This window comes from Pipra filicauda, unplaced genomic scaffold (assembly GCF_003945595.2).
Source record: "Pipra filicauda isolate LSUMZ 115617 unplaced genomic scaffold, ASM394559v2 scaffold190_size1978887_pilon, whole genome shotgun sequence".
Classification (NCBI taxonomy): Eukaryota; Metazoa; Chordata; class Aves; order Passeriformes; family Pipridae; genus Pipra; species Pipra filicauda.
Genome location: NW_024104299.1, coordinates 1,564,825 through 1,579,867, shown reverse-complemented (window position 1 = coordinate 1,579,867; position 15,043 = coordinate 1,564,825). Strand labels below are relative to the sequence as shown.

General features: G+C 35.8%; 1 protein-coding gene across 2 annotated transcripts in view; it reads right to left on the bottom strand.

The window, feature by feature from the left end:
- TBC1D12 (TBC1 domain family member 12) overlaps positions 1-15,043 on the bottom strand; it is a 43,992-nt gene that overhangs the window by 1,758 nt on the left and 27,191 nt on the right. For both annotated transcript variants that reach the window (XM_039380247.1, XM_039380248.1), the window contains 10 exons: positions 12,270-12,385; positions 10,209-10,291; positions 8,519-8,636; positions 8,053-8,159; positions 7,349-7,429; positions 5,044-5,138; positions 4,331-4,402; positions 2,321-2,449; positions 1,889-1,998; positions 155-413 (listed from right to left, as the gene is read on the bottom strand). In XM_039380247.1, coding sequence (XP_039236181.1) covers positions 155-413; positions 1,889-1,998; positions 2,321-2,449; positions 4,331-4,402; positions 5,044-5,138; positions 7,349-7,429; positions 8,053-8,159; positions 8,519-8,636; positions 10,209-10,291; positions 12,270-12,385 — 1,170 coding nt within the window. The remainder of the gene's footprint in view (positions 1-154; positions 414-1,888; positions 1,999-2,320; positions 2,450-4,330; positions 4,403-5,043; positions 5,139-7,348; positions 7,430-8,052; positions 8,160-8,518; positions 8,637-10,208; positions 10,292-12,269; positions 12,386-15,043) is intronic.

Here is a 15,043-nt window from a genome sequence, read left to right as displayed (position 1 = left end):
ATGAGACATTAGAAAGGAAGTGCCCATTGCTCAGAAGTCAGACAAGCAGCAGACTATAAAATAGTCATCAAAAGAAGTGGCCCATATATTCATGTGCTGACATCTCTGATTTCATATATATATAGAGATATATATATACATACAAGAAACTCACCTGTGCCCATTTCTTGTTACTATTCTGCATCTGAATAGCTGCAATACAACTAAAAAGCTTTTCTGATGTAATATCTTCTGGAAGTTTTGTTAGAAACTGTGCTATATGAATAAAGTCCATCTGTAGGAGAATATCTTCATATAACCGAAGGATTCCTAATCCTGTCCTAAACAAAAATTCTTCTCCATCTCTGCAGAAAACGTCCCAGACACGACAGGCCAGATCAAGTGGTAATGACTTGCTGTAGAGTGTAAAAATCCTACAATTAAGTAAAAAAAAAAAAAGAAACAGTTACAACTGTAACTTACTTCAGAAAAACAAAAATATAGCTTCCTGTAAATCTCAGTTACATTAGCTCAGAATAGGCAGATGACAACTTATTTCATACACTCTTATTTTTCCCATATTTCAGCAATCCGCAAGTCTCCAGTTTTTGAAGTCAGAATTTGTACTCTGAAACCCATCTCTTCTTATGCCACAGGAAATCCTCCACTGGAATATCCTCTCCCTTAGGAAGCTCTGGCTAAAGTTACAAACCTCTTCATACTCAGAGTACAATATACAGGTAAGAACTTAAGCAAAGATGATAAATGTATAGCTTAACTTTTACCATTTAAGCCATACAGTTTAACAGCTCTGTTCATCATTTGTTTCCTAAACTAAATCTAAAGCCACAAATCATCTCAATGGAGAGCTACATCCCACTAATCTGCTAATGAAAATTGAATAACTATATTTCTATGATACATTTTTGAATTTCTATTCACATTAAAAGTCTGGAAAATCTAAAGACAGTTGTTGTTCTATTTTTACTGAGAAGAGTCCAACCACATTTTTTTTGCAAAGCTTATTTTTAAAAGGCATTCATTACACATGGGCAGAGAGCTCATGCTGTATGTATTGTAGAACTCCTCCCACAAATTTGTAGTGGTTTCTTTGATACAAAGCACAGTGTTCTCTGTCTTCTCATTACTGCTATTGGGAAGTGGTTCATGCTGAGACTTACTGCTTACTGATAAGCTGCATCTCATAGGCAGGCAAAGTTCAGATGACAATGTTTTTATATTATTTAATTCCACCCAACTCAATTCACTCTATTAGAATTATTATATGGGTTAGAAGTTTCTGTATGAAGCTTATCCTTACACACACAAATACAGAACAGACATTCTGTATTTGGCAGCTCTACCACACTTCAAGGACGCATGCATTACTGCCTTCCATTGCAGGCACATAATGTAGTTTGGTACTCTCTGGTTTACAACATTTGTTATTTCAATTTGTTCACTGTATTTTCAGTTTATCCCTTCCCAAACCAGGTCCTAAATTTCCTCCTCCCTCTGCTTTTAACGTCTCTATTCCTGTAGTCATACTTTCTTTAGTAGCTGATTATGCTCATTCCATCCACTCACTTACAATCAGTCATAAGACTACTACGGTGTAGTAGCCTCCTCTCCCCTACTTATGTTACACATAACTGCAGCAACAAGAAAATGAACACACAGGACCCCATGTGTCTCATTTTTTAACTGAGTACATCCTGGTTAATAAAGTTTGAATTGTGCCAAAGGAACTGTGGTTGCACAAAACAGTTCATCACAATTTCACAAGACCTAGAAAGCTGAGGTACATAAACACCTACCAAATGACATTTTTTTTATTCTTGATTTCTAGCAAAAATAGAAAGTGTTCCAACAGTTCTAAGGTTAGGGTCGCTATGTTCTATGAACTCACCAGTCTATCAAATATATGTCTGGAGTAAGACTGTATGATTTGAAATGAAGAAACAATTTGGGAAGATTTTCTTCAAAAAATACTTCGAAGGCTGCAAAGTATTTCAGCATCTGTAGAGATAGTAAAGCACCTCATAAGCAGTCATCAAAATAACATTTAGTTGTAAACTAACACAAACCCCGCCAAGAACTGAGGATGTCACATAGCACAGTGTGACTTCTTAGGATAAGTAAAATTATTAAATGTTTCTAGAGGAAAAAAATCAAAACAATAGAATGAGTTTTATGGATTAGTATCTGATATTCTCAATTTTGCAGAGAATCAAGGTTAAAGTTCTCCATTTCTCAATAGGACAAAAGGAAGTTATCAATAAATCAACTATCCTTCAAGACAAAAAAATGTTACGGTTCAAAACCAGAAAACTGTGCATACCATGCTGTGATCCACACGGAAAAAGGCCAGCTGGCATGGCTTGTTTAGAAGGTTAGCAAAGGCAATGAAAGCATCTGCCTCTTCCAGATTGAGAATGAGCACAGCAGCAATGAAGGACATCCCTTGTACCTTCAAGTGGGAAAAGCATCAGGCAAACATAGGTGAGTAGGTTCAGTACATCTTATATCTTTGGAAATGGAAACATTTACAGTCTGCAATACAAACACCATTGCATAACATTTCCAGATGAATAAAGACAACACAGATAAATTTTTATGCACGCGAATCAATTTGATTTCAGCAAGAAATAAAATATTTCTTCAGATGCTGGTTTTAGGTGCTCAGTGGAAGTTCTGGGAGGTCTCATGATCACAAGTCCTCAGGACTTGAAATGCAAGAAAGTTAAAACCACACAGGCTGAATGCAGAGTTCATAAGAGACAAAGCTTGGCCTCAACTTCGTTGTTAAGATATGGGAAAAGCAATCATGGAGAAAAACTTCACATATGGGACAGTTTAGACCCAGACATATGTTGAAATTGAGTCAAAATTCTGTTTCAGAACAGCCAATACACATCTCTCCACTTGCCAAACAGTATTTGTTCACATATGTAAAATTACTTCTAAGTGGTTAGCTACAATGCAAGTTTACATTTTTCCATGATTACCCTCTCACAAACACTTTAGCCTGCAATAAAAACTGAAGAGCACGATTCTTGTAGTTAAGTGATGATCTGAATACTCATTATACTAAAAATAATTTTACCAATTTCAATTGCAATGATCATTATTCTACCATCTCTAAGCATTCATGCTGCTGCTGCTTCTCAAAAAATAAAAAAATGCACTCAGCATTTTAACCAACTACGGAAAAGAGTACTGATATGCATCAGAAACAATCCAGCAGCTTTCCATTTTTGTGGGATAAATAGGTGTGGAAATAAGATTACATTAAATTTACTGCCGTATAAACATAAAAAAAAGTGTGATGAGAAATATCCAGGCTAGTTGTATTCCTAATGAAAAAGAGAAAGCTTATCCATGAAAAATTACTCATTTGCCTTTTAAAACTCCACCCTGGGAACAAGCAGTCTCAGAAAGTGCAGAGTTTATAATCTCACTTAAAGAATATGGGAGAGTCTCCAAAAATGAGGTCACAGATGACAGAATTCAGGCTTAAAAACATTTGAACATGAAAAACCAACTAGTTATTTATGCAGAGTCCCAAGCATATCTGATTTAGAGAGGAAGACACACCCTGTGCTAAATAATGCTTTGTTGCATGGATGAGATTTAAAACTTTTCAAGTGTTTTTGAGCCCAGAAGCATTAGAGCTTGTAAAAGATTTTCCTAGATACCCTCAGAAACAAAGACAAAAAAAAAAAACCTGCTGTTCATTATTTATAAGCTTCTGTAGGCTGACACCATTGAGACAGAGATGTTAGGTTTAGTTGGTTTGTTCAGGGGAGTTTGACAGTTTTTTATATTTTGCTTGTTTTAAACACGTAATGTTTGCTGAAAACAGTCTTATCTTCATTGAACTCAGATGGAGTGATTATTCTTTGTCAGTAAGACACCAATAAGGAGTTTCTGGATTTTAGGACATGCAGAAGTGAAGCAGAGAGTATCACTTTAGAAATGATAACAGTGGAAGGAACAGTAGGACAGAAGAGGTGAAGTGCTAACTGGAAGTCCACTAGCATGTTTTGGTTTTTTTCTGTAGATACTTTAGGTCTGTCAGAATGATAATGCCTTGTGAACACATCCATTTAAAAGTTTTTCATGCAAGCCAGACAATATATACATCCTTGACATGCACTACATTTTCAGCTATTTAATTATCTCTAAGAACTATCATCATTGTAACCGCCAGGAAATAAAAGCCAAAGTTTAATTATTTTTAAAGTGCCAGTAGCATAAAGTTTAGAGAACCTATTTATTTAATACACTCTAACACGTGACATCTTAACCTTATTTGCCATGTTATAAACATGTTACAAAAAATACTTACATATCCCACATCTGGTCTGTAACATGTATATGCTCCTAAGACACTGTGCAGGAGATCATGATAAGGACCACCCTAATAAAAGGAGAGGCGGCAGGGAGAAAAGAAAACAAAATTTTATTTTTTTTCCAAATCACTTCATACATACAGGAAAGTAACAAGCCAGTATTTTAAGATGAAAGCAAGTCAGTGAATTGTTGCCTTATCCACATCTAGAATAATACCAGTTTTTACTCCGAGCATTACCATATATGCTTTTGAGATGTTAAAAGTAACAGACCAATAATCCTATGTACTGATTACCACTGAATGATTTCATAATGGAAAATGAAGATGTCTAGTACATATCCAGGGTCAGTCTTTCCTTTTCAGAGAGTGGATATTTTAATTCTTAGTAGCACAAGTTACTGTATTTCAATATTGCATGCCATTTTATATATCTATATAAAAATCATAAACCTGAAAAAGTGTACTAAAATGCATCAAGATTTCTGTAGCATTAGGAATAATAGGAACGTCATGCAATATATCCAGGAGAAAAAAAACCCACCCTTACAGTCCATCATTAAGTGTCCCTACTTTATTCTCTTTTAAAAAACAAAAAAAACCCTCAACAACTTCTAAAAACTATACCACATTTGGCCAGTTAGGTTTCTTTTCTTGTTTAACTATTCAGAATTTTAAAGTTGTCATAGCTAAAGTTACAGAAATCTCACCTTCTGGAAAATATACAGGGATGGAAATGTGCGTGATATATCCAACTTAATTAGCTCCAGACTGGCCTCACGATCAGCAACAGATGCTCCTGCATCTGCAAGCAAAACCAACACTTATTAAAACTGACAAATTCTACAAACTTCAAACTAAAACTGCCATAGACACAAAGACTTAGCATATAAGGAAAAAAAGTTACTTGGCTTTAATTTTTGGGGTGTAACTTCTACAGTGCTATAATTCAAAAGCTAACACCGTCCACTGATACCTGGCATATGCCAACAACTCCAAAAAGTGAGGTAAGCTATCAGTAATGACTACCTGTCTACTCATTCTTTTTCAAGTCTATTCAGGCCCAGACTAACCCTACATTAACTAGAATTTTAACTTGGCCCAACCCAGTCCTCAAAATCCTGTTTTCTTTCTTATATTCTGCTGAGACTTCAGTTACTGAGTCTGTTTAAGAGCAAAGTGAGAGCACTACTCTTGATCTAAACGTGATCCAGCAGAATCTGACTTTTCAAATTTTCCATTCCTAATCAGCTCACATGGTGTGTCATTTAAAACAACAGCATTAAAATATACTATGTACACTAGAGGGGAGAAAAAAAGATTAATCATATAATCACAAGAAGCCAACATATCTTCACCTGCAAAGTCAAGCACATTACTTTAAGTCATGCATTTCTCAGGTCCCACTGTTACTGAAGGTAACCAAAACATAGAGAAACTTCACTGACATGTCCAGAACTCACCACACAGTTGCAATCTGCAGAAGTTACATTACTTCTGAGCTCTCATTAACTCTCATTTGACTCAGATTTTTCTGCATCCTTAGGACTAGCATTCATCAAATGGCAGGAAAGAATGCAGCATTCACTCAAGAACCTCCAGAAATTCAGCTGGCCCTTGAGTTATCTCTGTCCAATCCTCCACACAGGGACATGATACAAATACTAGTGATAATGTGGTGAAAAAGACAGAAGGCACTTGGGGAAAAGGATCTTTCAGAGGGCTTAAATCAGACAAGAGCCATCTGGAAAGCAGATGATCAGAGAATTTGATGAATAGGCTGAAAAGAATCTGCTCTGCTGAAGCCTGAAAAACAGCATTTCATTCCTGTCCTCCTAAAACTATGATAGTTGGTCTTTCAGACTTTGCTACCAAAGATTAATAATAAGCAGTCAGCTTGCTTGCTTTTCAACCATGGATGAAAATTTTATTACTCTTAAGTCTTCCCTTATTAATACGTTCCCAGAATATGTGACACAATCAAGATGGACCCTTCTCCCTTTCATTCCCATCCAGAACTACTACCTTTCCAAAATAAACAAATTACCTAAGCTTTCCCCCATGGACAGCCCACACCCCCACAACAAAAGAACAAACAAACCACCACCCTACAAACCAAGGGGTATTGCAAACCTGTTTTCTAAGGACAAGCATATTTACAGTCATGTACACACAGAATTTTTTATAAATTGTTTGTCTCAAGACAAGCTTCAGATGAGTCACAGAAGCAGCCTATGTGAGATCAAATAATTTACAGTCAAAGTTGGCAGTTATTGAGGACTGGCTACAGCAAGTGCAAACAAAACCAGTAATGGAAGAGACTATCGCATGGCAGCATTTTAAAAAGTATCTACTAACAGCACAAGGAGTTAATAACAAGGATATATCCAACCTTAAAAACATAATTGATACTACTTTTAATAGAAAAAACGCCCACAGGAGACAGCAATATGCCAGTGAAAAAACTCTATTATACACTCTATTCTAGCACTAACATCCTCTAACAGTGCTATCTTAATAGATTTGGGAGGAAAGGCCATCTGGGCAGCCAAAGAAACCCAAGTGGGATCTGAAATGTGTCATGTTATGTGTTCTTCACCTCTCAGTTACACAATCAAAAATAGAGAATATTTTTTTCTTTCCCAAAATCATGGAAGGGATACCAACATAAGAACCATCTAAGCAGAGCTAAGCAAGAGCACATCCTGTAATTTAGTTTCCCATTTCTTCTTTTTACATTTTATCTAATATTTTCATGAGAGCTTAGTCCTAATATTTCAGAGGAGAACATTCATTTGAAAGTAAACTAGCACATGCAATATTTTAATGCATCTTTTATTGATACAGTAAATACTGCCAAGCCCCTCACTCACTGACTTGTTGTAAGAAAGTAAACATTTAAGTAGGGAATGACTCGAGCACTTTTATTAAGTATTCTTAATGCTGCAATTCCATTGTAGACTTCCTGGTTTTCAAAATTGAATAGGAGGTTGTTGAGCACTCAGGAGAGCTCACCTTCTGTGTCATTCTCAGCAGTTGTCTCACTGAAGCTTTTCCATCGTTCCTTAGCTCTCGACAAGAAGATTTCATAAAGTTCTGTGAGACAGCAAAACAAAATCAGTCATAGAAAAGGAAGTAGTATGAAAAGCATCTATCCAAGACAAAAGCACACTAATAAGTATTCTTGGCTTTGGTTGCTTGATTTCATTTTAAGTCACTGGAGGGAGGGGGAGAATCTGTTAGATGGTTACTGCTAACCACTGGAGTACCAGTTTTGTAGTGTGCACTGTATTGTGCTTTCTGCCACAGTGAACATGCAAATTATGAAAGGGAAAGGATGCCTTGAATAATTCAGATTATTATTTTTGTGAATAATCATCAAAATCATTCATTATGAAATAAAGCAATTCCTCTTTTCACTCCCTTAAGAAACCAAAGCTAAAATTTCTTAATTTTAAACATAAAAATTATTTTTTGGAAGGGAAGCCCCACCTTAATCATTACAACACTAAAATGTTCTTGTAAGCAGGTTTTGAACTTTGCTTCTGTAATTTATAAGGCTATGATGTCTACTTGTAAAACACAGCTGTTCCTAACCTTGCAAAACACAATTCTTCACAAGAAAATACACTGATTTTTTTTTTTTAATGAAAGTTGACATTTTTCTTTGAAAACAATGGATCACATTTTAATGCAAAATGAAGTTGGTTAAGACGTACCAGGAGTGATATTTAATTCATTTCCCACAGCTAGACTCCAAACCTTCCCACGTACACTTGGGGGTAAACCCTGCCACCACAGCTCTCGAACTCTTCGAGTAGCACGCCTAAGATAGGGAAGCAGGGAGAAGGAAAAGAAAAAAAAAAAAAGAAAAAAGGCACATATTGCACATCTTCTTTTCTAAAATCACTGGGCAATTTACAAGCAAAATAACATACCATTTACCAAATCAATATTCAAGGATCTCTGCTTATGCTAAAGCTCCACTAAAAAAACCCCAAAACATCAAGCTCCCAGAAAGCACATTTCATGTTGCTCTGTAATGACCTCACACTATATCACAGCAACAAAAACCGACTTCTTGACAACACAGAAAGGAAAAGGAAAATAAAGTATGTGGGTCCTCAGTTTCCAGAGGAGAAACAAGCCACCCTTGCCTTATTTACAGAGTAGAACTTTACTTACATGCCTTCCCAGTTAGGTAGTATTTCATTGACCCAAATCACCATAGCACTAGCGATATTCTCTTCTTGCTTGAAACGCTCTCTCATTATTTTTTTCCTTTTATGTGCTTCTTTAATTTCTGTTAGGCATAACATGTTAATAATTCTGTATTAGTGTATTTGAATTATTCGGTAAATAATTCAGCTATTATCCAAATATTTAGGTGTCTGAAAGATGAAGGGTAAGTTACAGTTGTGTGTACTATTTCTGTGGACTGTAGGTGTATTTCTCAGGACATTTTTTTAATTTAAGCTAAGTTGTTCAAATACAGTGATTTAGACAAGCAAAAATCTGACTAGAACTCTCTTCTGCAGTACACAGAATGACTAAAAAGCAAGCACATCATCAGCGCTGTTCTTTCTGTCATGATTTTCATACCACATTCTATCTGAGCCTTACTTATTACTTAGACTAATCAGCAGTATTTATAGATAAAATTATTATTTAAAGGTGCAATTCTACATTCATTTTAAAATTATTCAAATTTTACTGAAGCATCTACCTAAAAGGATTATGTATTTTCTTTTCTGGAAACAGGACCTAAAGACCTGAGACAGTCACAATGGTGAACAAGAGAACAATGTTCTGCCATCTGTTAAAAAAGGATCATTTGTAGATCCCTCTTATTAAAAAAGCTAAGGGAAGGACAGAGCAATGCTGTCTCGACATCACTAAGAACCACTGTGACTAGACACTTTCTATTTACGCATGCATTAGACACAACAGCGTAAACATGCCACCCCTGGTAAACCAATAGGGCTGACCAGCTTCATTAAGTTTTCACTGAAGCTTTGTGTGTGGCAACAGTTAATGTAATAAACCAGGGCACACATATGCACATAAACACTACACATGGCTGCACCTCCCAAGATGCAGTTATTAAAGAACATGGACCACAGATCACAACTTACAAGATGCACACCACAAGAGCAGAGTGAAATGAATTGTCAGATGCCTTGGATTTCTTATTTCATCTTTCAAAGCTAAAGCTGCCTCAGATCCATAGAGGATCAATCAGTTCAGAAGCTTGTATTTCTGACAACAGCCCAAGTAAAGCACGCAGTACAGATTCTTAAAATAGCATATTCCCTGAATACTAGGCACAAGACTGCAGAAGTCCTTTCAACAACTATTCATAGATTGACACAGTACCAGATGCTACAGATCTGTTTTTTAAATTAAACATATCTAGTGGGAGTAGGAAGGTTCATACAGGTAGAGCTGTCTGGAAGAAAATCCAGTTTTCATCTGTCTTTGCGCTGAAATTGATCTCAAATTCCTGAGAAACTAGACCTTTAAGCAGTCAGTTTTATTATAATTTGGCTCTTAGTGGCAACTACAGCAACACAGCTTGAAAAAAGAGCCCAAATATCCAGAAAGTTTCTAGCTGATCATACTACACGAGTAGTTTTTCCTTAAAAAGTAAACGAAAGGTTAAGCTGCATTCTGAACCTAGTTACATTCATTGTAGTGGAATAAGAAAACAATTTGATAATTGAGTTCTGTTTTAAACTGCCCCTATGTACCAGAGAATAACCCAGACATTAAACATGAAGTTCTTTAATGTATGTACTCACCTACAACCCAAAATTTCCTTTATTTTTGCTGCACAGTTAAAAAGACTTACAGTGATTATTCACAGTTAACATACCTCGTTTTTTTGCCTCTGCTACCATCTCATCATATTCTTGTCGGTGACGTAAAGCCTCCTCCACTGATTTGGCAGGAAGATTTCTGAAAACAAGTTGTTCCTGAATTCAATACACACAAGTGACATTCTGGACCATTTCAGAACAGGTTTAAATTTGGCTTTTCTCTAAGGTGAGCTCTGAGGTTGTCACACTACCAGTGTTTCAGTAACAGTTGTATAGAACTGTCAGATGTTTACTGCTCCTGTTTTTTAGTTTCTCCTAGAGCTTCCCCCAAAGTACGGTTATTAAATTTGTTTAACATCTGGAACAATGCTCAAATTAAGTAATAAAAGGGAAATACTGACAAACCATAGAGTTATTTATTCCAGTGCATTTCTGCACATGTGTATTTTAATCACTAAATACACCTGCATATTGAGACCCAGTTGTTCACATGAAATCTATCATGGCGTATTTTCAATAAAAGGTAAAGGTTTTTATTCATTATAGCTAGCCCTTTAAAATTCCCACAAAAGAATATAGGTTTCCCAAAGGAAGAAAGAATAGATCACCATTTATGTCAGAGCTAAAGCTAAGGAAGCTTGCTGCAGTGCTACAAGTTCACCAGCTCAAAATGTGTTTTTTGGCTGCATAGTGATCCTCTAATTGCCAAACACATGCTTCCTTGTGACCAAGAAGACTCATTTCAAAAAAATCAGAGCACAATGTTTGCTCTTAGTCTCTTACCCAATTTGGTCTACTTTGGTTCAAAATAAATAGAAAGCAGTTTTGTCATTTTAATATTAAAAGTTTTCCATCTCCTCTTATATAAGCAGAAAAGATTACTTAATATTTCCAGTAAAAGTGAGAGCAGAATATATTTTCAAGAATGGATAGTGGCAGCACATTAGACACTTGGGATGGCACTCCAATTTGAAACAAGTGTCGTTTGGAAAAACATACTTATAGTAGTTTGTAAGTTGTAGTAGTATGAAAGTAAAGAAAAGCATCAGCAATCCAGTAACTGCCTATCTTACTCTCTGCCATACTGTAAAAGAAATAATACATTAACAAAAAAAATATTGCTAGCAATCCTCAGGATATTTCTGTTTTAGCACTGAATGAGCTTATATACCCCTAGAGAGAATATTGAAAGAAACACTGTTTCTGAAATATGTTCTGTTTTCCATTTTCTAATTGGAATTGAACAGAGCAAACATTTAACAGTGCCATCACAAGCTTTTTCATGGTGCAATTTGAAAGCATTGCTCCATTTGCTTTCCTCAAGCATGTGTTCCTGGTCAGCAGGTCCTTCTCTTTCCTTCAAACTGCTAGACTGTATAGCTGAAAATACTGACCAATTTATTACCAATTTTTCATTACCATTCTTATTTCTACTGATATGGGGTTTGTTACATTTTCATCTACTGTTTCCTTGCCTTCAGCTGTAATTTTAAGAAGTCATGAAAACTTAATCGGAATAAGGGAAAGGAAGAGTTTCAGTGACTGCTCCAATCTTGGTACCAACAATACACTGAACTGTAGCTGCCAGATACAAAATGAGCACTCAGCATTTGTGACAGGAAAGGATTGCCTGTGTTTCCAAGGCAATCCTTCCCACTCCTGCTATTACCTACCTAACAATTTTTTTTTCCTTTTTAAAAACTCATGTGGTAAGACAAGTCCAGGTTTGATGAAATGACAACTGTCACTATTAAGTCTTCACAACTGGTCTAGGAAATTAAGTTTCCAGACTGGGGAATGGAGGAGCAGGGAGAGGGGAGTGCATGTTGAGAAGGCAGTGAAGAAATCAATCAGGAGAATTCCCGAAGACTTTAGGGATGCTCACAACACTGTCAAAGACAGCTGTGATATACAGTAGGTAATAGATTAGTGGCTCTATTACAGCGAGAAAAAACTCCTCACATAGACTATAATATATTTAAAAGGTTCTTCTAGAGGTACTTGTTAGGCTGTTATCTCAGACAGAATAATCCAGTTATACTTTCACATAAGACTTGTGAAGTTTAGCTCATCATAAGTATATCCAAAATTCAGTGGCACAGCAGAATCATACTTACGCCGGTCGATCCTCCAGAATCAAAGCAGTAGTTGAAAGTGGTTCAAATTCAATATTTTTACGTCTTGCTGATGGGGGTGGAGGTTTATACATTCTTCCTGTCCGTGCTTCATATTCCTAAACAACATTATTGATAAAAATTAAATTTCAACTTTCAACCTCACCCATAATTAGTAAGCATGATAATACTTAATACTTAAATAATTTAATATTGTATATTTTAACATTATTTTATAGGACAGCAAGCAAGATACTACAAGTTGAAATTGCTGATAGCAACAGTGCACCTTTCCAGGACTGCTAAGTGAAGATGAATCAGAATACAGTTTCTTGCATCAACTTAATCTTTGATCTATTCTAGTTCAATATTACAACTGAGCACCCAAGGATCAGTTAGTCAGGATATCTGCATAATCTTCCCAACCTAGTTAGTGCACAAGTATATCTAAGTAACATGTAGAGTTGACAGTAAAAAAACCCTCACCACTAACAACAAAAATAACTAATCAAGAACATGTGTCTCTTCCCATTTCTTCCTCTCAATTCTAGCCACCCTTAAGATCCAGTACACATCACATTGCTGAGGCCTTTAGCAAGACCTTCAAACTCATAATAACCATAACCACCTACACTATAATCAGTGACAATATAAAAATATCTGTTTCACATAATTTCTTTCTCAGAGGTTAAAACATGCAATCTACTTAGAAATATTCAACAACCTTTAATACACACAAGATTCTGAGAAAGAAAGAATCCCACTCTTTTACCACAAGAGCAACACAACAAAACAGAAATATGATACAATCTTTAGAAAAAGGCTAAGCAGACCCAAGTGAAAACCTCAGATCTCAGATACCCTCTTTTTTAGCCTCTAAATAAACATTTACTGCCAAGTTAACCTTTTAAGATGTGCTGAATGGGTATCTGTGACAAGACCTTTTAACCTATTCCCAAACCAAGTTAACCTGTGGGGTCACGCTCTCCTTAGGTATGGAGGCTAAATACTAGTTTCTCTGCAAGTCTTCCACATGCTGGAATTCAAACATACAATACTAAGAGCTGAAAAATCATCTTTTTTAGAGAACAAATTCAAGATACTTTAGTAATGTATTTTCACAGATCACACACCTCTATTCTTAATCATAGCCAAGTGAGTTCTAACATATAAGCTTTTTTTAATCTATAGACAGTTTGCTTTTGTATACATCTGTTGCTTTAATAACTCTGTAAGTAAATTTAAAAAAAAAATCAAATACTAATTAGGTCACATATCTTCCCAATCACATAGGAATCTTCTCTTCAAACTGCTACCAAATGAATCTCACACCTAATACACAGCTTCATGTACACCTTAGTTCTCTCAGAGAGAAACAAAGTTTTACACAGTCAGTGTTCATTGACAGCATTGTAGAAACAGAGCTGACAACTTTAAAACTATTATATAGGTTAAAAGTTCAGGACACAGTTCATAAAGTTAAATGCAAAAAGACCATTGCACATGCACAATGCAACTTCAGATTTCCAGAGAAGGCACCAAGTCCAAGATTAAGGTCTCTTAGAGCTTTCTGCTCAACAGCCTCCTCACTCTGTCCATTTCTAACAATCTCTAACAAAATTTCTGTTCTTCCACATTGGGTATGATACATTAAATGATCCGAGAAGTATAACCTCAATGATGTCACATTAATCTCATCTCAAGACTAAAATTAAAAGACAGTCAAAAATCTATAGCAGCCAGCCTACTCTTTCAACTATAGGAGAACATCTGTTGCTTTACCATCTTCAAAAAAGCCCAAATACCGTGATAGCAACTGTTTGCTATCATCATTTAAACATATATTCACACTAAAATCCCAATTCTTTTTAAACACAATTACTTAAAAGTTACTAGCCAAGTCTTCTTAAATACAACTTACTTCTCAATAATTCTAAGGGTTTGGCCAAGAACTGTGGTTATACAAATTTCCTAGAACACACTTCCCCTCCTGAAGGGTAATTCCCAAGACAGTTTTTGCTTTAAAATAATGTGCATCCAACACCATTCATCATCACCACTCAAACAAGTACCTTGAACAACTGGGCACGTGGGATTGGTAGAGTTCTGTTGTAATTCACACAAGCACAAGAAAAATCAGAAAATTGACATTCACTGTATGAATGAATACACATATTCTCAAGGTAATATTTCATTCCACCCGAAAACAGAAACATCAGCACTCTTGCCATGCTGTATACCTCAGGATACTCCAGTACATTTGTAAGTTAGGATGCATCCTGTGACAGCAGCCAGAGATCAGCATCCAGGCTGCAGTACCGTAACAATGCCATCCCTCCTATTCTTGGTAGAAGTTCTAATTCACTTTCACATCCTTCTTTGTAACAGAAGCCACAAAATCAAGTTCATTTAGTAGTCTAGAATCTTTTCAATATTTCTACATGTTGAATTTATATGCAAGTTCAAAAAAAAAAATCAGCACTGCAAGTTGTACGTTGCAAATGAAGCCACTCTTACCTTTTTTAACACAAGCAATATATTTGAATAATGCTAGTGCTTCTGGCTACTGTATGTGCTAAGAACGGATATACTATTTCCAAAGCAAAAGAGAAGGAAAAAAACAAACTAAAAAGTCTTCAGAGATTTTCACAAAAGGCAGAACTCATCATCCAACTGTGTTTCTGAAAATAAGTACATGCTATGAACAGTTGGGTTTTGTAAGAAAAGATCACATGAACAGAGAAGGAAAACTAAGTGTCACTAGAAAAAGTCAAAGC